At 44.7% G+C, this 26,490-nt stretch overlaps 1 protein-coding gene across 1 annotated transcript in view; it reads left to right on the forward strand.

The window, feature by feature from the left end:
- Nucleotides 1-9,726: 9,726 nt before the first annotated feature.
- The window catches only part of LOC124545652 (neuropeptide F receptor-like), a 116,183-nt gene continuing 99,419 nt past the window's right edge, over nt 9,727-26,490 (forward strand). The window contains exons 1-2 of the mRNA XM_047124598.1: nt 9,727-9,789; nt 9,913-10,194. Coding sequence (XP_046980554.1) covers nt 9,727-9,789; nt 9,913-10,194 — 345 coding nt within the window. The remainder of the gene's footprint in view (nt 9,790-9,912; nt 10,195-26,490) is intronic.

Consider the following 26,490-nt stretch of genomic DNA (forward strand, 5'->3'; position numbering starts at 1 on the left):
TGTGTAAGTGTTTCTTCCATTTACGCAGTTTATGTTTAGATTTTACGAAACGAAACCAGCTTTGCCACTACTTCAGTTTAAACATTTTGTTCCCCATCTGTTAGCCAAAAATTTACAACCTTTTCATCGTCACTGAAAGCTCTTAATGCACATTTTTTCTTTGGGCTTAGAAGGTACTCATTTTTTTTCTGGGCTTTAACTAAAACAACAGTCATCGTTCACACCGAAGTTCATAGATCATCTGAGCCATTTCCTGCTTCTTTCAACGTTTCCACGTTTTCTGATAACATGTCGACACCATTTGAAAGCATTTCCGAAAATTTAACTAATAATATGTAGGTAGGAGAAGTAAGTGATTTCAACTGCACGTCATGTTCTTCATATTTCATCTTTGCAAAGTTGAAAACATCAGCTGGATTCCACGTTACTGTTTAACTCTGGAACCAGCACAAAAATATATGCTGTTTGCCACCGCTGATAATTATTATGGTTATTGAGTGAGTTATAAATTCGAGTGATTGCTAACTGTGAACAATTATGTCAGAGAAACTGTCAGTGAAAACTGAAATTGCCATTAGAAACTATGATCGTGTTGTGCAGTGATATGATGCGCCGTGAACCAATGTGTTGCATATGCGCCGTCTGATACAGCTTTGTCAAGGGTGTAAATTTCTCCAGCCCCTCGGTGAAATTACCAAAATTTTTTTAAAATACTTGCCGCGTTTCTTAGATGCGAAAAATTTGAGATTCTGTTCCTTTTTCTGAATTTCTCCCGTATAAAAAATTGCAATGCAGGTTTGCTGTTGGATTGGACCATTCCCTGGTTAGTCTTTTTAATAAAGCTGTCGCAAGTTTTCAACGAACGTCAGACTAAATGAGATTGTGTAACTGAAACACGTATCACAAAAAATGATTTGTACTGAGTGAGAATGTACAGCATGCGAAGCTATCTAGAACTACGGTAGTCCACGTTCTTGGAACAAGATGCTGCTTCATCGAAATGGATAAGTGATTTTGATGCTGTATTTCGCTTTAGCGTGATTTTCGTGTTTGCTAAGTTTCTGCTCATTCTAATGGCCTTCTAGTCACGTAATGAAGATATATCTCAAAATACGTTGATAAGACTACAACATACAACTGAGAACGCATGCAAGTTTGACAGCGATCTCACTTACTGTTCTAGTAGGACAGCAAAAAAACTGGTAACGTAGAGCAGTCTATATCTTTTGTTAGTTTCATTACCACAAATATAAGTAAAATTCAGGATCGTGTTATAGATTACTTCCTATTAGATTCTGGCTAATGTGATAATATCTACTACACAGTGTTTCATTCAAGATCTTTGACTGCAAGCATGACTGACGGTCATCTCGTTAAGACATGCATGGGAATGTATTTAACAAATAGATGTATTCATGGAAATGTGGAAATTTGTGGTCAGGTCTTACGGGGGCCAAGCTACTTAGGGCATCGGTCCCTAAGCCTAAACACTACTTAATCTAACTTAATCTAACTTACGATATCGACAATACACACACCCAGGCCCGAGGGAGGACTCGAACCTCCGACGGGGGCAGCCGCACAGACCACGGACGCGGCTTGGCGCCTGAGAACGCACCGCTACCCCGCGTGACGATGTATTCATGTGTTGTCAGTAGGCAGAGGACTTCAGACGTTAGCAGAAAATGCCCACATCGTTAGTCTCAGCTACATTGTTTTAGTGGCTAACCACTTCCTTCCATGGCCATTTCTTTATAAGATTTCATACAGCAAAAGCGGAGAGACGGAGCTACCCTTGGGTGCAGTGATAACTGGAAGTGCTACATTATCGGTATCATTCAGAGATACTGCAGTGTATAGTAATTATGTTAGAACTCCGCCTACATAGTCAAATCAGTAGCGAGGCACCAAGCTCTGAAGCCACTGTGCACTGACACCTAGCAGTAATGGTAAGAACATCAATCCAGAAAAAGTGATAGTAGGAGGTAGTTATTTAACAGCCATAAAGACGTCTACGTTCGAAATTAAACCCAACAATCCAGAAAAAGGGTTAGCCGGAGGTAGTTATTTAAAAGCCATTAAGACTTCTACGTTCGAAATTAAACCCAACAATCCAGAAAAAGGGTTAGTCGGAGGTAGTTATTTAAAAGCCATTAAGACTTCTACGTTCGGAATTAAACCCAACAATCCAGAAAAAGGGTTAGTCGGAGGTAGTTATTTAAAAGCCATTAAGACTTCTACGTTCGAAATTAAACCCAACAATCCAGAAAAAGGGTTCATCGGAGGTAGTTATTTAAAAGCCATTAAGACTTCTATGTTTGAAATTAAACCCAACAATCCAGAAAAAGGGTTAGTTGGAGGTAGTTATTTAAAAGCCATTAAGACTTCTACGTTCGGAATTAAACCCAACAATCCAGAAAAAGGGTTAGTCGGAGGTAGTTATTTAAAAGCCATTAAGACTTCTACGTTCGAAATTAAACCCAACAATGAACACTACATTACCTACATTGCTGCTTGTTCACCTTCCTCTCTTTTACTAAATCTACAAAATTTGAAAATTTGTGGTAAGGCCTTATGGGACCAAACCGCTGAGGCCATCGGTCCCAAGCTTACGCACTACCTAATCCAACTTAAACTAACTTATGCCAAGGACAACACACACTAAGTCTACAGGAAGCACAATCGCCGATTGAAGTTTTATGGTGCTCGCTTCCTGAAAACACAAGAACTGCCAACTGGTGGTTTCCCTCGCCGGGGGAGGGTCCATGCATCTCATGCCTCAGTGGCCGGAAGGAAGAACGCCACTGACATGTTGTTTGTTTCCCCTATTGGATATTGTTTTTCCCTCAACTACGATTACATCCTGTCAAACACATGGCCGCCTTCCCCACTTCCAGATGTTCGCTTTAATTGTTGTGTCGCACTCCTGGTGGACTGTGTGGATTATGTGATGGACACGATCACCGGCACGAGGAAAGCTGCGGACTATGGTGGCAGTCAGCTGCAGTGCTTTGAACTAGCAAGATCTACCAAAAGCCAGCGTCGTGAAGGGGGCCCGTGCCGGAGGTGTGTCGTTGGCAGTCAGCACAAGACGTGGAGTGATGTGGTGGCGGCCGTGGCTTGCGGCTCGGGCTTTAGTCGCAGATGGGCAGCAAAACGAGTCTGAGGCTGCACAATATACGATCTCGAAGGTTAGGTGGCGAGTTAGTTGCTGGATTGACGCATAGCAGACGGTCAGAGCCAAGAGGGAAGGTCTCAAGAACTGGTGTTTGCGGATCAATTGCCAGATAAGTCTATGGTTAGCAAGGACTGGGCCGCTGCTTGAACAGCAACCTGGTCGAGCAGTGCTGTCATTACCTGACCGGACCCGCAGCATTTCCCGAGGAGGCGAAGGAGCGCTATCTGGGTACTTTCGAAACTGATGATTGTAGGCTGGTGGCTTTGTAACTGAAGCGGTGCATCGTGTTATGTGTGAACGTATATACAATTGTACTACAACATCCTGTACGGAAGTTAGCAAGTTCTGAGTAACGGCTATTTTGTATTTGTAAAATACGAGGCATACGGGATTGTGTGCTGTGATACAAAGCAGGCATATTGTGTCAGCACACCCGCGTGATAAGCAAATTAAACCGATGTCCCGGCAAGCGTGAATCAGTTCTTTATTGGCTGATTTTAAGAATTCATTGTGAAATTGAATTCTTGTGATTGATCCGGTATTACTCTCCTGTGCGTTAAGGATTTGTTTCCTGTTGACTTATTCGAGTCAGTTACCATACACCTCTGCATAAAGAATTTGTTTTCTGAAACTTCCTGGTAGATTAAACCCGTGTGCCGGACCGAGATTCGAACTCGGGACCTTTGTCTTTCGCGGGCCAGTGCTCTACCAACTGAGCTACACCCTGCTGGGATAGCTTAGTTGGTAGAGCACTTGCCCGCGAAAGACAAGAGCCCAGAGTTCGAGTCTCGGCCTGGCACACAGTTTTAATCTGCCAGGAAGTTTCATATCAGCGCACACTCCGCTACAACGTGAAAATTAATCTTGGGATTTGTTTTCTATTACCTTATTCGAATCAGTTACCATACATGTAATGATTTGTCATATGTGTATTGTATAAGATGTTATTCGAAAGAGTGGGTAGCGTGGTAGCTGGTGATTAATTTATTGACGCCGGTAGTAATAATGAAACTAGGTGAAGTTAGAAGATATGTTACTGAGCTAAAATAAGTTAAATATTCGTTGGCATTGTTACTTTATTGTTACTATGTCTGACTGTGGCAGTGTGTTCGATAGTTTTAAGTCTATGTTGTTGGATAGCCCATTGTATGGCTAGGGAGGATTTGTTTCACATTTGACCTTGTTCTGTTGTTGTGAAAAGCATGTTTTGTGCTTGGTTGTTTTATCCCATGTTCTTTTTAGTTATAATATTTATTTTAAATGGTTTATGTTCCATTAGGTGAAACGTTTGAGGCTAAATAAAGTAATTGTAATACTGAGACCCGAGTTTGCACAACCTCCAACCCAACCCCACATTACCAAAATACCACAGACATACCAGCCTGTGTCTCAAAAGCATTGTAGTTGCATGTAAGGGGGCAACACTTTGGAACACTGTATTTTTAATATAGTCACAAAAATCGGTTTTACTACCATGAATTTCCTCGTGCCCTATTACACAGCACAGAGACATCTCGTTTCCCTGCCTCAGTGGGTAGGAAATGAAGTCGTAGATCATCTTAATATTCTTGCCGGCCGTCCACTACGGACAGCCAGGAGACTCTTTACACAGTCAATGCAAATGAGTAATCTGGTCGCACAATTACACCTCAGCTGCTCCGGCGTCCTCCAGCTCACGTATAACATTGCGTTGTTCGTCTTGAATACATTAGGTACACGAATGCCGCGGCGAACTCAACACTTACACAGTCCATGCGATGCTGTTGTCCTGCTTAGCACCACGAGAGTAAACTAGAGCCTACATCCGCGGGCGCAGCCTAGTAAATAGCAGTCGTTCCCGTATTGCAGAACACTCTAGATTCATGGGTGTGCATGTTGATGAAAACTTGAAGTGGTAGATGAATGTTAATGAGCTTCTCGAACAACTGAATCCAGCTGCTTTGAATCTTCGTATAATTGCAAGTCATGGAAACCAACGATCTAACCCCCTGTCTTACGGAATAGTTTTTTTGGGATAGCTCATCATTTATAGAGGAAGTATCGATTGCACGTAAATAGGCAGTAAGAATAATATGTGGTGTTCAAGGAGTTAGACACCTTAACTGCACCATTTCTACATATACACTAAAGAGCCAAAGAAACTGTTACACCTTCGTAATATCGCATAGCGTCCCCGTGAGCACGCAGAAATGGCGCACCACGACATGGCAAGTACTCGACTAATGTCTGAAGCAGTGCTGGAGGGAAGTGGCATCATGAATCCTGCAGGACTGTCCATAAATTCGTAAGAATACGAACGGGTAGAAATCTCTTCTGAACAGCACGTTACAAGGCATCCCAGATGTGCTCAATAATATTCTTGTCTGGGGAGTTTGGTGGACAGTGGAAGTGTTTATACTCAGAAGAATCTTCCTGGAGCCACTCTGGAACTTTGGGGTGTCGCATTGTCCTGCTGGAATTGCCCAAATCCTTCGTAATGCACAATGGACATGAACGCATGCAGGTGACCAGACAGGATACTTACGTGCGTGTCACTTGTCAGAGCCGTATCTACACGTATTAGGGGTTCCATATTACTCGAACTACACACGCTCCACACCAGTGCCTTCAGCAGCTTGCACCGTTCCCTGCTGACATACAGGGTTCATGGATTCATGGGGTTGTCTCCATACCCGTACACATCCATCCGCACGATACAATTTGAAAAGAGACTCTCCGACCAGGCAACATGTTTCCAGTCACCAACAGTTCAACGTCAGTGTTTCTGGGCCCAGGCGAGGTGTAAAGTTATGTGTCGTGCAGTAATGAAGGGTACATGAGTGGGCCTTTGGTTCCAAAATTCCATCTCGATTATGTTTCGTTGAATGGTTCGCACACTTACACTTTCTGACGACTCAGCACTGAAATACGCAACAATTTGTGGAAGGGTTGCACTTTGGTAACCTTTAATGATTGTCTTCAGTCGTCGTTGGTCCCGTCCTGCGGGATGTTTTTGCGGCCGCACCGATGTCGGAGATTTAATGTTGTACCGGATTCTTGATTTTCACGGTACACTCGTGAAATGGTCGTACGGGAAAATCCCCACTTCATCGCTATCTCGACGTTTTTGTGTCCAATCGCTCGTGCGTCGACTATAACACTACGTACAAACTCAAAACAAATTCACTTAAATCTTGATAACCTGCGATTGTAGCAGCAGTAACCGATCTAAAAACTGCGCCAGACATTTTTTTGGGTTATATAGGTGTTACTGATCGCAGCGCCCTATTGTGCCTGTTTACATACCTCTGTATTTGAATACGTGTGCCTATACAATTTTCTTTGGCGCTTCAGTGTATGTTCACTACCTAGCTGTACGCCCGTGCTTCGCAACGCAGTTTTAAGAAGGCCATATGTCTACTGTCGCTTTTTTAGGTTCTGTACTCCACCCTGTAAAAACGGAAGACTATTACGATCACTTAGTCAATAAATTCGCTTTTCTTCACCAAGCAGTTCAAATGGTTGAAATGGCTCTGAGCACTAACTTAACTTCTGAGGTCATCAGTCCCCTAGAACTTAGAACTATTTAAACCTAACTAACCTAAGGACATCACACACATCCATGCCCGAGGCAGGATTCGAACCTGCGACCGGAGCGGTCATGCGGTTCCAGACTGTAGCGCCTAGAACCGCTCGGCCACCCCGGCCGGCTCACCATGTAGTCCAGTACAAACGAAAATTATCGAAAAAAGCGTAGCAGTGTCATTAATTTTTTAATACATAAAACGAAATTAGTAATTTTTTTTTATCCAGTTTTGATAAAATAAAGCCTATTCGTTGCTCAAGTTACCTCTGAAAACCCTAATGAAAATTCGTGTAGTAGTTTATAGAATAACTTGTTCAAAGAGGCAAACTGACACACGCTACAGTTTTAGAGAAAAATTTAAATTACGATGTCTTCTATCACCGTCATCAGATTTGGATGAAATATAGGTTACACGTTGCCACAAGCTATGCTCAAGTTACCTGTGGAAAACACATGTACGTTCTTCTATTAGTTTCGGAGATCAACGTGTTCAAAGAGAGAGGCCGACAGATAGACGCGACAGTTTTACAGTTTTATTATTAGTGTAAAATAGCTACAGACATAGATCAGGGGTGACATAATCACTATGTGGGTGATAGAGATTCAGTGTTGTGATTCATGTAAATGCAACAGTCTCCGATCGCAAATATGTGTTTATTCAGTTTCCTGTTTACCGTCATTATCATCTTCAGATTGAAAATGTGCATACGTATGAAAAAAACTTACGAGACGGTAGGCCTTCAACTATTACGTGCAGTATCGTAATACACATAGTCTAGAAGCTCAGCAAGGATACCTACTTTCGACGAGTTAACAGAGTACACAAATAAAATATACAGACATAAACGGCACATCGAGCGAAATCGTGATAAAATAGCAAACACTCATATCCTATAATGATGGGTCGTAGCTGATGTACTGTGCTTACGACTATAGTGTAAACCGCTAAGGGCATGGCCTCCTGATGCCGCTGCCCGAAGATGGTTGCACCATAGTGTAAGCACCGTGCGCCACAGACGACCCACGGGTCATGAGTCTTTACCATTGAATCACGATTATACTCAATGTAACGATGCCATTTATAACAATGTATTTCATTTGTTAAGTTCATGAAGACAGGTATGTTCGCAAACGTTCCCGACTGCATACGTTACGATACTACTTGTAATAGTTGATAGCGTACCATTAATCACATTTCTTAATAAATGTGCACATTTTCTCTTTCTAACGTTGCATATTACATATATTACGGAACTACTTCTAATGGTTGGTAGCATACCATTACCTTTTTTTTTTTTTTAATGTGAACGTTTTCTCTCTTTAAATCAAGCATATTATGATCAAAATGGTTGAATCCGGTATTTAAATTAATAAGTAGGCCTATTTGCGTTGATAGGCTGTTTTGTTATTCAAAATATTTCGTGTAGATAATACAGTGTATGGAATTCTTCATAAATAATCCGTTCAGAGTTTGGGAAGTATAGTGATGTTCATGTCTACTAGACTAGAAGCACAAACAACGTTTTGTCAGTGAATCAAAGAGAAGTTTAATGTGCAGATAACTAAATTTTAAATTTTGCTGATATCATAAAATGTCTTGACAAGCAGCACAGCACATTCCAAATCTAAACAAAAATTATTTCGCCTGAATAGCTCATATTCAATTGAGGATTTCTATTTAAAAACGGGTGGCTTGTAAAACATAATTAAAAGAAGCAAACTAGTATTTAAGGGTAAGTGCACGAGTAGAACTAAAAAGTAATGCGTTCATTACTGTTAACCCAAGTCATGTGGGAACATAGGGTCACAACGATCTATATACAAAATTGACCATTTTGACATATCTGCTTAGTCGCCGTGTCAACCGTGAGGTATCATAATCATGAGCAATGTGAATTTTGTGCTAGCGGTGACGATGTTTCTATTTTGCAATATTTGTTTTGACTTCATCTCAAAACACGTGCTGTCCGCTGTGGCTGAGTGGTTCTAGGCGCTTCAATCCGGAACGGCGAGGCTGCTACTAAAAATGGCTCTGCGCACTATGGGACTCAACATCTTAGGTCATAAGTCCCCTAGAACTTAGAACTACTTAAACCTAACTAACCTAAGGACATCACACACACCCATGTCCGAGGCAGGATTCGAACCTGCGACCGTAGCACTCCCGCGGTTCCGGACTGCAGCGCCTAGAACCGTTCGGGCACCGCGGCCGGCGAGGCTGCTACTGTCGCAGGTTCAAATCCTGCCTTTGGCATGGATGTGTGTGTGTCCTTAGGTTAGTTAGGTTTAAGTAATTCGAAGTCTATGAGACTGATTGATGACCTCAGTTGTAAGGTCCCATAATGCTTAGAGCCATTTGAACCATTTTTTTAAAAGTTACATTTTCTAAAAACGTCGTTATGACTGTAAGCTCCCATTCTATAAACTGACTTATTCCACAACATTTAGATAAAGGAATCGTTCAAACGATGTATGGATCATACAACCAACATCGTTCGTTACCCATGTTGTACAGACTCACTCGCTTTCAAGCGGACGAACACTGGTCGAGTGCGAACGAAAACCTGCGTGGGCTTTTCCACGCAGCTGATAACTTTGTTGTAGTTACGTCACAACGCGGTTCGAAGCCTACAGCTGATCATAGAGGCTGCACAGACTTTGTGAAATATGTGGATTAGCTTGATTAGTTGAAAAAAATGGCTGCGCACACCAGGCATGCGGGTGTGACGTTAAACGAGGCAAAGTAGGTCATCTTCGGCAATTTTCGCTAAGCCGTGTGAAATTTATTCTCTCTCTCTCCTTCTGACACACACACACACACACACACACACAGACACCGCAGCCGAGTGAACACCACGCGTTTCTGACACGGACTTGCAGCGGTCTATAGTAAAGTACAAAATAGTTGTGTCATCGTTGACATCCTTTGCAGAAGAGGCCCTACCAGCTGGGGACGCTGCTTTTGCTGTCGCAGGTAGGCGGGATGGAGGCTGAGGCGGAGGTGACCACGCTGTCGCTGGCGCTGTCCAACTGGACGACGGCGGCGGTGACGGCTGCGGCCTCGGCTGCTGACCCCGACGGCAACTGGACGGTGGCGGGGGCGGGGGCGGGGGCGGGCGGCGGGCTGCGGCCGGCGCTCGACGGCAACCCGGGCCTGCTGTACGTGCAGTACAGCCGCAACCGCAACGTGGAGGGCGCCGCCTTCTGCTGGCTCGTCGGCTGCTACTCGCTGCTCATCGTGCTGGGCGCCGCCGGCAACTCGCTCGTCGTCTGCGCCGTGGTGCGCAAGCGCGCCATGCGCACAGCGCGCAACCTCTTCATCGTCAACCTGGCCGTCTCAGACCTGTTGCTCTGCCTCGTCACCATGCCGCTCACGCTCATGGAGATCCTCACCAAGTACTGGCCGCTCGGCCGCGAGCCCGTCGTCTGCAAGATGCTCGGCACCCTGCAGGTCAGCAGCAGCGCCAACCGCTTCCCCCATGTCCTTCCCTCCTCCCTTTCTCAAAAAATCCAATCAGTTCGCAATTCGGTGTGGTCAGGCTCCGTAGCAGGTGTCGCTGACGCCCACAATTGGGGTAGGGCCTAGCCCAGAAGCAGCCACCAACAGACGTTTAATTGACTGTGGGCGGTTGGGTTGTGAAGAGAAAACCAGGCAATGGAATTATTGTACTGCTCATGGTCTTGGTGATATTCATGTTATGGGTTTTAGGCCGTGGTCCTAGGTGTCCAAGGTTTCGTCTTCCGAAGCTGGAGACATCATCAGAACGCAGTTACTACTTCCAGCCAGCTTAGCAATCCTATATGTTTGTAAGTATCCACACGGCAGTCGCTTCATGACCTCATCAGATCGATACCTAAGATTGCTGAGCCGGCCGGGGTGGTCGAGCGGTTCTATGCGCTACAGTCTGGAACCACGCGACCACTACGGTCGCAGGTTCGAATCGTGCCTCGGGCATGGATGTATGTGATGTCCTTAGGTTGGTTAGGTTTAAGTAGTTCTAAGTTCTAAGTGACTGATGACCTCAGAAGTTATGTCCCATAGTGCTCAGAGCCATTTGAACCATTTGAACCTAAGATTGCTGAGGCGCGCAGGTTTCTGCCGTGGAGCTTTGAGCATTACTAAAGCCCAGCCACAGCTTGTCAAGTTTCAATCTTTCGTCTTTTCTGTTAAAGTTGTTTTCATGTTTCTTGAACCCCTACTGCCCATCTGTACTTCCAGCATGACAATTATTCGATCCTAATAAATAATGGTATCAGAGAAACGAATTTGGAGGCTCCCTGGTTCCAGTGAATGTTCTCCTAGTGTAATTTATCCGTGTTGCCTGACGACAGTTAATCTTGTGTTGCTGATTGCGTCGTGTCAACGCTTCTTTTTGTAGTTCCTACCTATAACTGCTCATGGTCTTGGTGATATTCATGTTATGGGCTTTAGGCCGTGGTCCTAGGTGTCCAAGGCTTCGTCTTCCGAAGCTGGAGACATCATCAGAACGCAGTTACTATTTCCAGCCAGCTTAGCAATCCTATATGTTTGTAAGTATCCACACGGCAGTCGCTTCATGACCTCATCAGGTCGATACCTAAGATTGCTGAGGCGCGCAGGTTTCTGCCGTGGAGCTTTGAGCATTACTAAAGCCCAGCCACAGCTTGTCTAGTTTCAATCTTTCGTCTTTTCTGTTAAAGTCGTTTTCATGTTTCTTGAACCCCTACTGCCCATCTGTACTTCCAGCATGACAATTATTCGATCCTAATAAAACAGTGGTATCAGAGAAACGAATTCGGAGGCTTCCTGGTTCCAGTGAATGTTCTCCTAGTGTGATTTATCCGTGTTGCCTGACGACAGTTAATCTTGTGTTGCTGACTGCGTCGTGTTAACGCTTCTTTTTGTAGTTCCTACCTATAACTGATGCATGTCCAAGGGACTTTATTTACTCCGGCTGTGCCAAAAGGCGGGCGTCGGTCCGCATGTCCCTTGCACTTGCGATCCACTGCAGATACGAGCTACAAAGAGAATCATTCATTCCCGCCTTCAGGAGCAGCAGAGAAACTTTCGTCCAAGCAAGAGGGAAAAATTTCAGTAGCAGAACATGCACGAAGGCTAGGGAAAACAGACAAATTCGTTTCTAGAATACCACGGTTTTTCCAACATCGAATCACTGCAAAGATAACATACAAAAAACACAAAAAAACTTTAACAGAAAAGGATAAAGACTGAAATTAGACAAGTTGAGGGGCTTAGTATTACAAAAAGTTCCACAGCAGAGGCCGGCGCATCTCCGCGAACTCAGGCAGCGGTCTGATTCCGCCACGAGTCGATCGTTGCTTTGAAAGGTAAAAAAAGTTAAGCTTGCTGAAATTGTTCGAGTTTCTGCGTACTGAGTTGTTATACCCTCTGATGATGTCTCCAGCACTGGAAGACGAAACGTTAGGCTGACAAATATGCCTTGCACCACCACCTAATGTCCGTAAAACAAATAACAGTAACTGCGCAAATACCGCAAGAGAAAGCATGCATGTGCTGCATACGTGTTTCTGTCGACGTCTGTGTGTTTACATGGTGGAGGAACAGCAACCAAGATGAATTTTAAGACTGGCCTAATGGTAGCATTCAAGCTCAGCGTGTACTAAGGCTGAAGTACAGAAGCTGATACGTTATATTGAAATTATAAGGTATGGTGAAAGGTTTCTAAAGACTGGCCTAATAAGTGCGTGTTGCAGATTCGTATTCGTATCTACGAGAGAACGCAGACAAATAATGGCTCCCATTTTATTTGTGTGAAATCTCTTAAAAGCCTTTAAATAATGAGTACATTGCTAACATTCTACGTCGTTATTCGATATGTATACATAATTATATGGCTTTCTGCCGCTATTGGGTTCCGAAACATAGCGTGTAGCATCGCGATGTGTAATGTATCTACGTCGGTGCGTGAGAAACAGCGTGCTATAGTCGTGTTTCAAATTTGAAGAGTTCGTCCGTACGTGGAGCACCTTCTTCTTTAGCACGACAATGCCAGACCACACACGAGCGCTGCGGCCTCTTCAGCTGTTCACCACTTTGGGTTCACTGTCATGGAGCATTCTCCGTGCAGTCCCGGCTTGGTCCCATCCAATTTTCACCCGTTTCCAAAATATAAAGAACACCTTCCCGGACTTGATAGTGATTTGATAGTGATGAAGCGGCGTTATCTGAGGCTAGTTCGCCACTCCGTCAACAAAGACAGTGACGTTGTCAACAAATTGGTCTCTCGTTGAGGAAAATATGTTCGGCGATAGGGTAACTATATGGAGAAATAAGTATGTAGACATGAAAAAAAAAGATAATGTTAACACGTTTCTTTTATTTAAAAATCTTTAAGAGTTTTCTGCAGGAAATTTGGAGGCTTTATATTCCAGCATGCCCTTGTATTTTAATACCAAGACGCAGGCTACTGTGGCATCCGTTTGCAAGAAGTGAGCTTTCCATTTCAGTTGGGCAGCTTTTCATTTCTCGTGTATGTTCTTACTTTCGTGTTGGTCAGAGCTGTTACATTATTTGCGAAACACGCGACTGAGAAGTAGCTACATCCAAGAACTTCCAACTACCATCATAAAACGCTAACCTGGGAAGTATTAAAACGCGTAAGTGAAATTTAATAACATATTGCAATGTACAGCATTTATGTGATGAATAAGCAAAGTAAGGTAATAAGAATTGGTTGTGTATTCCGAACGCTACACGCCACCAATATGTTTCTTTTGTATGTTTCGGTAAAACATAATTAAAATTAAGAAATGAAGGAAATAATACTAACATGTAAATTCGCCCAACTGACCATCACTTACGTTCCATAAAAACGCCATATTCGAAGTCTTCACAAAAAAAGGGTGTGTATCGTCCGTGAGTACGAGCGTATTCAGCACAGTTGACACCTTATCGTTTTTCATTACTTTAACTCTTCTGTGAATATTAACTCTCTAGTAATGAGCTGCTTTTTGTTCTTCTCCCTTTCTGTTTTTCTGTAGTTATTGACATAATGAACATGTTATTGTGTTCGTTATTGTTGGGAAGATAAAGAGAGAATTTAAAATGAGAAAAGATAATTATTCCGTCATTACACATATTACAAAGCCTTGTGGTCGTTGTAGATCACCGCAGTATTGCCTGTTAATATTATCTTTGGCTTCGTTTACTACAATATAACTGTTTACTTGTCAGGGACCTAATGGAAGCGGTCGATGAATCAAAACCGTTTTTGTAAAACATAGATGATGATCAGTTTCCCGCATTTGCCCTTCGGTATTTTTTATTTTAATTAGAATTTGCTAAAAGGTACAAATAAGTGATTGATGGTGTGCCGCGACTGTCTAGCGAACGTCAGTATTAGCTGAGGACCGCACGAACGCCGGCCGGAGTGGCCGTGCGGTTCTAGGCGCTACAGTCTGGAGCCAAGCGACCGCTACGGTTGCAGATTCGAATCCTGCCTCGGGCATGGATGTGTGTGGTGTCCCTAGGTTAGTTAGGTTTAATTAGTTCTAAGTTATAGGCGACTAATGACCTCAGAAGTTAAGTCGCATAGTGCTCAGAGCCATTTGAACCATTTGAACCACACGAACTTCGAAGAAGCACCACGCAGAAGAAGATTCCAGTTATTAATTTGATTAATCAGTCAACGAAATGTGACTCCTATAGCGAACCCGTGAATAGAGCTGTCATAGAAAAAGTATTGCAAAAGTGAGCTTCGTCTACCAAAAACTCAGTATGACATACCGAAAAATATTCATGCAGTTCGAGGAGCACTGATGTGGCTGCGTCAAGGAGCGTCTTCTACAGAAGTCTGTTAGCCAGTGGACCCTTTGTCAACGCGTCTTCGCCGAGTTCTCGACTGAGAACCCAATATAAAAAACCGACTACTAATACGTAAAATCAAAATTTGATTTTACGCTGTTCTTGGATCAGTCTCATATTTCAGGAATCTTCAATGATTACAAAGGACGTAATTATTGTCAAAGGCTCTGTGAAGTTAACCCTCAACAATTATTAATCCGATCTCACTATCTGTTGTGACTTCGAATGCGTCATATGGAGGTAATATATCTTTACCATCCTTAAAAATAGCTATCTCCTACATAACTGGTTCCCTGATATTGAATTTATGTTCTAATCACTGAATTTAACCTAACCCATAACACGCTGAAAATCAAAACGGCTCTCGTGGGCTAGTACTTCCGTCCAGCGATCGATTCCTTTAATGAATATATTTTAGAAATATCCGCGAGTGAAAGGATTTAAATGCATTCCACGCTACGAAAATTCTGTGCGTAGATATTTCTGATGATAAGCACTTCAAAAGCGTCATTGTTTGTAGCTAAGCCAACATTTCAGTTTTCAAACGAAGTACAGCCATCATTTCATTTCAGTGATCGATAAATTCAAATGTGACGCTAATACCACCACTAGCAATTGGCAACGCTGAAGGGCAATGACGTCTCCATTCAACGATTAGTGTCATGTGTCTACTTGTTGTGTTTTTATGATGCATTTTCTATTTTAAATTATGTAGCAAAAAATTTCGATAACGTGCGTTGGCACTTTGATTTTACGAACTAATTATATGTTCACTGTAACAGTTATGAACTTCAAAGGTAGGGTAGTGTAAATTAAAAGTAAAGGGCCATGCCTTTTAGCCAGTTGACGGCGTTCGGTCTGGTTGATGGAAAGTATACGCCGTCGGGGCGCAGTACATCATCAGGGAAGATAGACTCCGGCGATCGCCGCAAGAGTAATGCCAACATGCACTGCGTCAGTAGCCAGCACTCGCTGGTCGCGGTACAAGTTAGGCGGTGACCATCCGAGTCAACGACTGAGTATGTCGGACACAAGGGGTCCTCCGTCTGATGAATGGAATCTAAGCTCTGACGAGTAGCGAACTTCCCGTTCACAACCACGTACCACAATGAACGCACGGCTGTAGGTAGAAAAGGCTTGTGTACCGCTCGCCACACGGTGTTCTAGGCAACTTCAGGATGTCTGTGAGCGACCGTATTTATAGGTTGCTGCAGTTGATAGATGCGATAATAGTCTTTCGTGCTGGGCATCCGTGTCGTCGGAACGTCTGACCGTAAGTAGCTGAAGTCAATCAAGAACAGTGTGATGTGGGCGAGAGCCGGTGAAATGTGTTCTACAGAAACCGGGGGATGCAGAGAGTGTGGTGCCACTTCCGGTATCAGAGTGCCCGTCAGAGTGGCGTGGGCAGAGGTCCACGTGCGACGCATAGTGTTGAGATAAAGCGATCGCGCACGTTTGTATACATAAATTAAACCGATACTGCTTGCCCGCTGCGGCAGTGTCAGGGTGGCGTATCGGACTTTAAAAACCAGACCGGTGCTTACGAAATGTCCATAGGCTGCTTGAAATCTGTCCGCCATCGTAGCCGTCAAGAGAAGAACATAAAATAGTTCAGTTTGGAGACAATATTGGTGTTGACATAACGTGTTCTGAGGAGCATATCCATGTGATGCAATTTGTTGTCCTGCAGCAGAGCACGTGCGGCAAACATTGCTATAGAACTACACTCCGAAACATTTGAGTACGGGTAACTTGACAAAGGGCACCGACGTTGCATGGGAAAGTCCCCCTCCGACATCCATGTATTTTGTCTTCTTCACGTTGATGACGCTCCCAGCGACCGCCCCATACTGGCGTAGCCATTGAAGCGCCATATGCATTTCATCCTCTGATCTCCCCAGGAATACCACGTCATCGGTGAATGCACCACAACAAAAGGTCATGTCCCGCATGGTTCAAATGGCTCTGAGCACTGTGGGACTTAACTTCTGAGGTCATCAGTCCCCTAGAACTTAGGTTAGTTAGGTTTAAGTAGTTCTAAGGACATCACACACATCCAAAGTATTGCGAAAGTGAGCTTCGTCTACCAAAAACTCAGTATGACATACCGAAAAATATTCATGCAGTTCGAGGAGCACTGATGTGGCTGCGTCAAGGAGCGTCTTCTACAGAAGTCTGTTAGCCAGTGGACCCTTTGTCAACGCGTCTTCGCCGAGTTCTCGACTGAGAACCCAATATAAAAAACCGACTACTAATACGTAAAATCAAAATTTGATTTTACGCTGTTCTTGGATCAGTCTCATATTTCAGGAATCTTCAATGATTACAAAGGACGTAATTATTGTCAAAGGCTCTGTGAAGTTAACCCTCAACAATTATTAATCCGATCTCACTATCTGTTGTGACTTCGAATGCGTCATATGGAGGTAATATTCTTGAAATGTTTTTCTGACCATGTGTTCTCTTTAAGATTATAACCTTTGACGATTGAGGCACCAACCGTAAATGACCTTAGAACATCTATATTAATACACATGAACCAACAACGTGGTACTTGTTTTGATCTTCCCCCGACGGGTAGTTTGAACTCAAGTGTTCAGAATAACACTCACACTCACGCACTTCCTTCCAAAAGAAATAACTGAATTAAGTATTCCTTGACATCTCAAGGCGAGTCCTTTCAACCTCTCTCTTCGTTCAGCCAAGTCTTCCCTTAAAGTTCTTTTCTCCCAAAGTTCTTTTCTCCCAAAGTTCTTTTCTCCCAAAAGTAATTTTCCCAATTCTACTCACATCAGCTTCATTAGTTTCTCTGTCCACCCACATCCTTCTGCACTACCAGAATTCAAATGTTTTCATTCTAAACGTGTCTGTACTGCTCACCATGAACGATTCATTTCCATATCAGGTTACACAACAAATTTATTTCCGAAAACACGTTGTAACATTTAAATGTATATTGCTATTTATACATTTCCCATGTCTGAAGCTCCTTAGATTTAGTAGTATTGGGATTTCCATCTGAGTCGTCATTTTCTCCTTTACTTCGTCAACTTTGAAACTTGTCATTCATCGCTGTTCAGATTCCAAGTAAACTGAACGGGACACATTGTTTGCAGCCACAGCAACAGTTTTCTCGCGCCGTCATAGAATAAAACAGTTTCAAAGCATTTTAATACAAATCATAAGAGCATTCGTAGCTGGAAAAAAGTTATAAACTGAGAAAATGAAGTACCTTAACAAGCACCTATTTACGAGCAGAGAGAGAGCTTTTGCATAAATTACGTGATATTCGAACATAATGGGATATAAATATGGGAGTGTTCTCTATTGGCTTTTACGACGTGCTGAGCTATGCTAGGGACAATTGAAATGAAGTAACTGAATATTTGCGAAGGAATGGCAGACTATTCTTTTCTAAGAGCCGAAACCAGGGCAGTTGGACACTGGGATCTGGAGTGGAATGATGTTCTAATTCAAACCTATAGCGTTCAATTTGGCTGAGATCGGGATTCTGTGCAGATCAATCAGTTTCAGAAATGTTATTGGTCAAAATCAAATACCTCAGAGGTACTGCCTTTGGGCAGGATCAGTCATCTTTGCCGAACGGTTTCTCTGTTGTACGCTGCACTCAGTGCAGTAAAATGTATTCTTAGCATTCCGCATTCAGTGTTTTGTTAAGGACAATAGGGGGACAACCTAGCACTGTCAACGAGAAACACTTCCATACCGTAAAAATGGTTCAAATGGCTCTGAGCACTATGGGACTTAACATCTGTGGTCATCAGTCCCCTAGAACTTTGAACTACTTAAACCTAACTAACCTAAGAACATCACACGCATCCATGCCCGAGGCAGGATTCGAACCTGCGACCGTAGCAGTCGCGCGGTTCCGGACTGCGCGCCTAGAACCGCTAGACCACCGCGGCCGGCACTTCCATACCGTAACACCACCTCCTTTGTTGTACCTCAGTTGTGCCACTACGCATGATGACCGGTAAGTTCTCCATGCATTGGAGAAATTGAAACTTTCCACGGGCGTGCCATATACGGTTGTGTGGTTCATCAATCCGAGTCACTCGCCTCCTGTCTTCCGCCGTCCAGTGGCGTCGGCCTTTACACCAGCTCAAGCGTCGCTTAGTAGTGACTGCAGGAACGTGTAGGTTATAAGGGGTTGCTGGTCAAATGTACCCCAATCCTTTTAAGTCTCTAGGCACAGTCATTGTGCTACCTGGGCTGGTAGTAGCGATTTGGAACTGACGAGTGATTCGTTCTTCAGTTCTTGATGGTCTCTATCGCTCAGAATATGATGAGGTCCATCTTGTAATGGTTTAGCTGCGGTCATTCCTTCGCGTTTCCGCTTCTGAGTCACCTCACCAGTAGTCCACTCGGCGAACTGTCCCTGATGAGATTTACTAGTCAGGCGGCACCCTATCACTATTCCGTGTTCGAAATCACTGAGCTCCCCTGGCGGACCCTTTCTGTTCTTACCGCTTCTCTAGTGACAGGTGCCATTTTTACTCGCGGATCCATTTCTCGTGACATCTAGTGGCCATTTCCGCATTACATAGGAGTGTTCGGACGTGTTTGGTCAGATAGCGAATTTTCACTTATGAGTTAAGAAACCTGAACGCCGGATGCAGAAATTTATTTAAAATATATCTTGATTTCATCTCTATTAAATTATCCATTACTCTAACCTACATTGCTCTCTGTATTAGATTCGTACTTCATTCAAATTCACAAGTGTAGCTGGGTGATTCGACAGCCCACTTAGTTGCCTTGAGTGCATACTGCGCAATTTTGACATGTGTTATTTCGCACAGACTATATGAACTACTTAACAAAAGTGAAAAAAGGTATTTCATCCCACACAAGCAGCCACCTAACTACTCTGTTACCAAAACTGAGTTACCAGTTGAGGCACTCAGTTTGTCTAAATCAGGCCGAAAAACGTGTCAATGCTCTCTGTTTCTCCTCCAATAGACACATGTCTCTTAAGATGATTCCTGCTGAGGGGTATTGTCTCACGACAATTTCCATACATATTATTCTTTACGGTTGGCAACAACCTTAAATCTCCTTCAGACTGTTTTATTATTTGACAGCGCCGAGAGACACTGGCTTGGGTGACGTGCAGCACAACCTGTTCACGGTTTGTCTGGAGCCCAACCAGCGACCATCGGAACTATGCAGACTGTCGAAATATCATGTAACTGAAATGCTCACTCGTCTGCGAACCTAAAAATCTGTAAACCACACTACAGCAAGTTTACTAAACACCGTAATTTAACATCAGCCCACAACAGAACCAAATACCAGGGGGACCCTAATTTCATTCCCGGTACTGCACCGATTTGTCCTTGGTGGGAAGTTGGAACGGGATGCAGAATGTCTCGTAAGGCTAGCTGAGGAACTGCTGGACGAGTAGGTAGCGGTTCCACCACCAAGTAACCCGACAACGATCGGGACAGCGGTCTGCCGTCCACAGCCGGTGAAGCCGTTGGTGGGGGGATCACACGCGGGGCGCTCGTACCGATGCTCCTGTCTAGGGCCACAGCGTGGAACCTCATCTTCCTTTACCTTTACAGGGCTACATATTGTGCATGTGAGGTTATCACTGATAGATCACTTCCTGAGCGTATATGGCTTACGGTTAGCGGAAATTCCGGGAGATACGCGTTGTCACATAAAATGGTACTATGAGTTGAAAGAAATTCTCATCTTTATTAATTGTAACCAGTTGATAAATTGAGGAGCGATAACTGTGTGAAACACTTATTCGTTTTTTCCTGTTACCAATCAGACTCATTTATTTTGTGTTTAATTCAACACATAGTAACGCGCTTCGAGCATGTTTCGAATATTTTTTGTTTCCCATCTGCCTTTTATGCATGTAGATGTTTCTTAAAGGTAAAATATCTTAGTCTACCTTAACCTAGAACAGTATTTCTTCGCTGTTCTGCTACTGGAGAAACTACTGGACTATTCGAGGGTGGGGTCGTGCAGTGGCTGGCCAGGAATTGATTGCTATTCTTGTCTTCTGCTGATGTGGAGCTGCAGTCAGCAAGCTAATTCAGTCAATGTAAGAAATGTTGCATAGGCAGTACAGGCAGAAGTTTCAGACATAGATTTGAAGAACGTATAGACTGCTACAGACTCAAAAAATGTAATAAATCAGCAGCAGCAACACATTATTTAGACAGGCCTCCTTTTAAAATTGAAGACAACAATAAAAGTTTGTACCAAATCTAAAAAAGTAAAGGAATGGATATCACTGGAGAAATATAAATTTGTACTTATAATACAAGAAATGGTGATAGTATTTTTAATGAGATAGCTGAATTTAAAAACTCGAAGTTCTTCAGTTACTTTAAACAGTATTATTGCAGCAGATTTTGATATACCAGCGTGAAACAAACGGGGAATGCTGAAGAATGGGATACAACCCGTCCCCTTTGGCAATGACGACGCATGTTACCACAAATTATGCATTAGAAAGATTTAGAAGCATAGACGATATTGAGAAACGTACGATTGTAGTACAGAGAAAACAGATCGTGGATATATACTATGTATATTCATATTTCAAACGTAACGTAACGGATATAGCTTTTTTTTTACAGTAGAAAATCATATTATAAAGCGATATATGTTCCATTGGTACCTCAGTTGACAAATATACAAATTTTACGTATGACAGTTTATTCAAATCAATCAACTGAAGAGTAGGATAAATAGTACTTTATCAAAACGGAATTGCCATGGATACCGAGAGACAGTACAATGTAAGTATCCAAACAAACTTTTCCTTTTATGAACTTTTACTCACTGGTTAATAAATTTCCGCCACTTCCGCCAGCACCGTGACTGCGGCTTCTAGCTGCAAATGGTCCACATAATGTTCCTGTAATCCCTACACATCGTGATGTGCCTGCAATAGCCTGAAAACTCGTTAATGATAGAGAAAATAATTCGTATCAAAGAAAAAAAAATAGGCGACTGGTCGCACAAATAAATTGCCAACTAAAATACATTCTCTCAGAAATGGAACATAAATTCAGAGTTCCTTTTGCGAATCCAAACAAAACACATTTCTTGTTTTTACATATAGTAAAAACTCTTCTTTTGAAAACAGTGCACCCGAACTCCGCTGACAATATTTACAATATTTCGGTGTTGTTCAGGGCTATTTCCTGAGTATTTTGGCGTCACAGACCCTCGATCTCAGGGTGCTCATCACAGAATAATGATGTAATTGTGATGTTTCTTGGTTTGTTACCCAAATCATCTTTATTGCTTTCAAAATACCTCGAAAACAGTGAAAAACTTGTAATATGCGATCAACAATACGGACACCACAAGACAAGTGCAATGCAACAATCGTCACTGAGGGAACATCTTAGCATAGCATTATTGTGACGCTCTTCGATGGCATTCGGTGGATCATTACGGGGGTATATCGGTCAACTCCTCAATAGTACAGTTAACTATACTGCTGTGAAACTTCCTGGCAGATTAAAACTGTGTGCCGGACCGAGACTCGAACTCGGAACCGGGCAAGCGCTCTACATCCCGCCGCCATGCCCAAGCAACATGTTCGAGGATCGAAGGATCAGGAAGAGGCTGTAGCGGGTTCGTCTATGTTGTTTTATTTATTTATTTCTTTAATTTTTATAACATTTTAATTGTTTTTTATTTTGTATTGTATTTATGTATTTATTATTGTTTCATTACAAAAAAAAGATCCTACAACTGCCGTAGCGGAGCGTCCGACTCGTCTTCTTGTCTGTTGGCAGCGGTTCCACTCCTATTCCGCCCGTAGAGGATCAATATGCTCGAGGATTCTTCTTCATTTTCAGCGTATCATACCAGGAACGCGCCAGTGAGCAGGAGGATCCGCAAATAATGAACCTAAATAATTTTCGAAACGGGTTCTATTCTTCGGGTCGCGGCTGAAAGCTGCATGTCTCGTCATCAGTGGGGACCAAAAGTCGAGCGTGTTTTTGTGAGCGTCGCAAAATCTGTAGTAAAGGTCCATGCATTTTAGCCAGTTGACGGCGTTCGGTCTGGTTGATGGAAAGTATACGCCGTCGGGGCGCAGTACATCATCAGGGGAGATAGACTCCGGCAATCGCCGCAAGAGTAATGCCAACATGCGCTGCGTCAGTAGCCAGCACTCGCTGGTCGCGGTACAAGTCAGGCGGTGACCATCCGAGTCAACGACTGAGTATGTCGGACACAAGGGGTCGTTCGTCTGATGAATGGAATGTAAGCTCTGACGAGTAGCGAACTTCCCGTTCACAACCACGTACCACAATGAACGTACGGCTGTAGGTAGAAAAGGCGTGTGTACCGCTCGCCACACTGTGTTCTAGGCAACTTCAGGATGTCTGTGGGCGACCGTATTTATAGGTTGCTGCAGTTGATAGATGCGATAATAGTCTTTCGTGCTGGGCATCCGTGTCGTCGGAACGTCTGACCGTAAGTAGCTGAAGTCAATCAAGAACAGTTTGATGTGGGCGAGTGCCGGTGAAATGTGTTCTACAGAAACCGGGGGATGCAGAGAGTGTGCTGCCACTTCCGCTATCAGAGTGCCCGTCAGAGTGGCGTGGGCAGAGGTCCACGTGCGACGCATAGTGTTGAGATAAAGCGATCGCGCACGTTTGTATACATGAATTAAACCGATACTGCTTGCCCGCTGCGGCAGTGTCAGGGTGGCGTATCGGACTTTAAAAACCAGACCGGTGCTTACGAAATGTCCATAGGCTGCTTGAAATCTGTCGGCCATCGTAGCCGTCAAGAGAAGAACATAAAATAGTTCAGTTTGGAGACAAGATTTGTGTTGACATAACGTGTTCTGAGGAGCATATCCATGTGATGCAATTTGTTGTCCTGCAGCAGAGCACGTGCGGCAAACATTGCTATAGAACTACACTCCGAAACATTTGAGTACGGGTACCTTGACAAAGGGCACCGACGTTGCATGGGAAAGTCCCCCTCCGACATCCATGTATTCTGTCTTCTTCACGTTGATGACGCTCCCAGCGACCGCCCCATACTGGCGTAGCCATTGAAGCGCCATATGCATTTCATCCTCTGATCTCGCCAGGAACACCACGTCATCGGTGAATGCACCAGAACAAAAGGTCATGTCCCGCATGGTTCAAATGGCTCTGAGCACTGTGGGACTTAACTTCTGAGGTCATCAGTCCACTAGAACTTAGGTTAGTTAGGTTTAAGTAGTTATAAGGACATCACACACATCCATGCCCGAGGCATGGTTCGAACCTGCGACCGTAGCGGTCGCGCTGTTCCAGACTGTAGCGCCTAGAACCGCTCGGCCAACCCGGCCGGCCACGTCCTGCATGGAAATGCCTGTTAATCGCTGACGTTGACCATGTAAAGCGGGTTCAAGCACTGCCGCGAATAATATACCCGACAGGGGGCACCCTTGTCGCACTGACCGTCCAACGACAATGTGGTAACCGTTGACCATCATGCGTAGCGCGCTCCGTGGACCAGTCGAAAGACCACCTGTTAAGACTCTGGAGAGAGGCCCATGTGTTGCAAAACTGCGCGTAAGAAGCCGTGGTCGACACGGTCGAATGCGTGGTCAGAATCAACGGCGACAAGGACACCTCGTATTTTGCAGGCCGCCGTCAAAGCAATTACATCGCGGTATGCTCCTAACGCTGTATGAATGTTGCTGACACCATCTAAACATGTCTGATCGGTGTGGATGGCTTTCCCGATAGCGGCGTGGAGACGCACGCGGAGGATTCGGGCGATGATCTTGTAGTCGTTGCTGAGGAGTGTGAGTGGGCGAAAGTCCTGCCACCTGCAACCACCATTCAGTTTCGGTACTAAGATCAAGACACCGTCTGTGAATTCTGTGGGGACAAGGAAATCAGGGTGGATCAGTTCTTGAAACATTTGGAGCCAATTGTCGCCCATAAGTTCATAAAAAGTGCGGTAGAATCCCAGGGGTAAACCGTCCGGCCCAGGCGACTTTTTCTGTGCTTCACGTGCCAAGGCCGATGTCAGCTCGTCGGATGTAATGGGCAACAGCAGAGCATCATCAGGTGCCACGTCCGAAGGGGCGGGAAAAGTCGTGCAACAGCTCGTCATAATCACGTACGTTTCGCGGATCTTCCATGTACAAGGTCCCAAAGTGCCGGGTGAATGTGTGCGCTATGTCCGGTTGCGTCACTGCGCGGCCGCCGTCCTCCGTGTTTACCGCAGTAATGAGCTGACGTTTACGGTGGCGCCTTTAGCGCACAATGTGATAGACATGCCGTTTCGTGGGGGATGCAGTCTTGCACTCGCGCAAGGATGCGGACATCTTCTAGCTGCTCTGCCCTGATGCGAAGTAGATGAGCTTTGATGCATTGTATGGACATCTGACGTTCAGGAGATGTCGGTTGCGTCGCCAGGTCACGTAACGCTGTATAGTAAAATTCCGATTTTCTCCTTTGCCAGTTCGATCTGTCTCGCCCGTAGGCCATCACGGTCTTTCGGAGTGCAAATTTGACACATTCTAGCCACCACAGCAACGTGGAAGCATACGCGGGCAGGCGCCTGAAACAACGACGCCGCGTGCAAGTTACTGCTTGCCGTCACGCTTCCTCGCGAAGGACGGAAACGTTCAGCGTCCACGGGCCTCTGCTGTGTCGTGTGAGTTGTCGGGGTAAGGTGATAGTATATACGCGAGATTATCCGTGAAGGCCGTCGGCCAGAGTTCTGCATCACGGGTTGCTGTGCGGAGGGCACACGAGACGTATATCCGGCCCAGACGACTGGCAGGGTGGCGGGTAAAGTACATATATCCACGGTGGTTCCCATGATGTAGGATCCATGTGTCGTGGAGCGCGAGGTCACGTATCAATGCTTTGAGAGCCGGGCAGGGGACGTAATGCAGTATCTGGTCCTGGGGCAGCAGAGTACTGTTAAAATCGCCGCCCACCATGTAATGGTCCATATGTCCTTGCAAAAGTGGGGCTACCCCCTCCGAATAGAAGACATGCCTGTCACCACGGTGCGAATTACCGGGGGGAGCGTAGATGTTAACAATGCGGACTGAGCCAAGTGTGAGAGCGATGCCTCGCCCGTTCGGCAAGTACGTCACGTCCGTCGCATCTATGCCATCTCGGAGAAGGATGGCCGTTCCTCCTGCGCCACCAGAGGGTAGGCTGTGGGTGGTGTAGCCATATAGGACTAAACGCAGCTCGGGACGGACCTCCTGGAGAAGGGCATATCCAAGTCTGCCGCTCTTATCATGTCGTGTAATATGCAGGTCTTGACATTGGAGTGGACACCATTGACATTGACTGTTTCCACACGATATGACTGAGACATATCAAGTGGCAGAGTCAGCGTGCTGGTGCATGCCCACAGTGATCTCGCACACCACACAGCCATCCAGCTGCATGCTGTGCATTACTGTGCCGTATGATCCCCTGACTGGCAGAGTCCTCCGGGCTCAACGTCAGCCATGGGCTCCGGTGGAGTTATCGATGTTTGCTGTGCATCAACGGCCTCCATATCGTCTGCCCAATCACCAAGAGAGGATTGCGATGTCAGTGGTGGCTGGTTGCTTTTACAGGAGCCCACATTTTGGGAGTCGACGCAGTTCGCCTCGTTTTCAGGGCCACCAGATGTAGGAGAGTGTTCGTTATCTTCAGGCGCTTTCTGGTGAAAGAGGCCAATAGAATCTATTGAAACTGTAGACGCGTCAACAAAGTCGATGTCTTCCGCAGGCTTCACATCCCTGCCCCGTTCTTCGACTGACAATCGCCTTTCTTGTGTCGCTTGGGTGATTTTTGCTTGCGAGTCCGAGATTCGACATCCACTGGAGGACGGGCCTCGACACGGTCTCGGCCACCGTGAATCCCTGTGTCCGATCCCGACAGTGACGGCGGCTGC

This window comes from Schistocerca americana, chromosome 8, assembly GCF_021461395.2.
Source record: "Schistocerca americana isolate TAMUIC-IGC-003095 chromosome 8, iqSchAmer2.1, whole genome shotgun sequence".
Taxonomy (NCBI): Eukaryota; Metazoa; Arthropoda; class Insecta; order Orthoptera; family Acrididae; genus Schistocerca; species Schistocerca americana.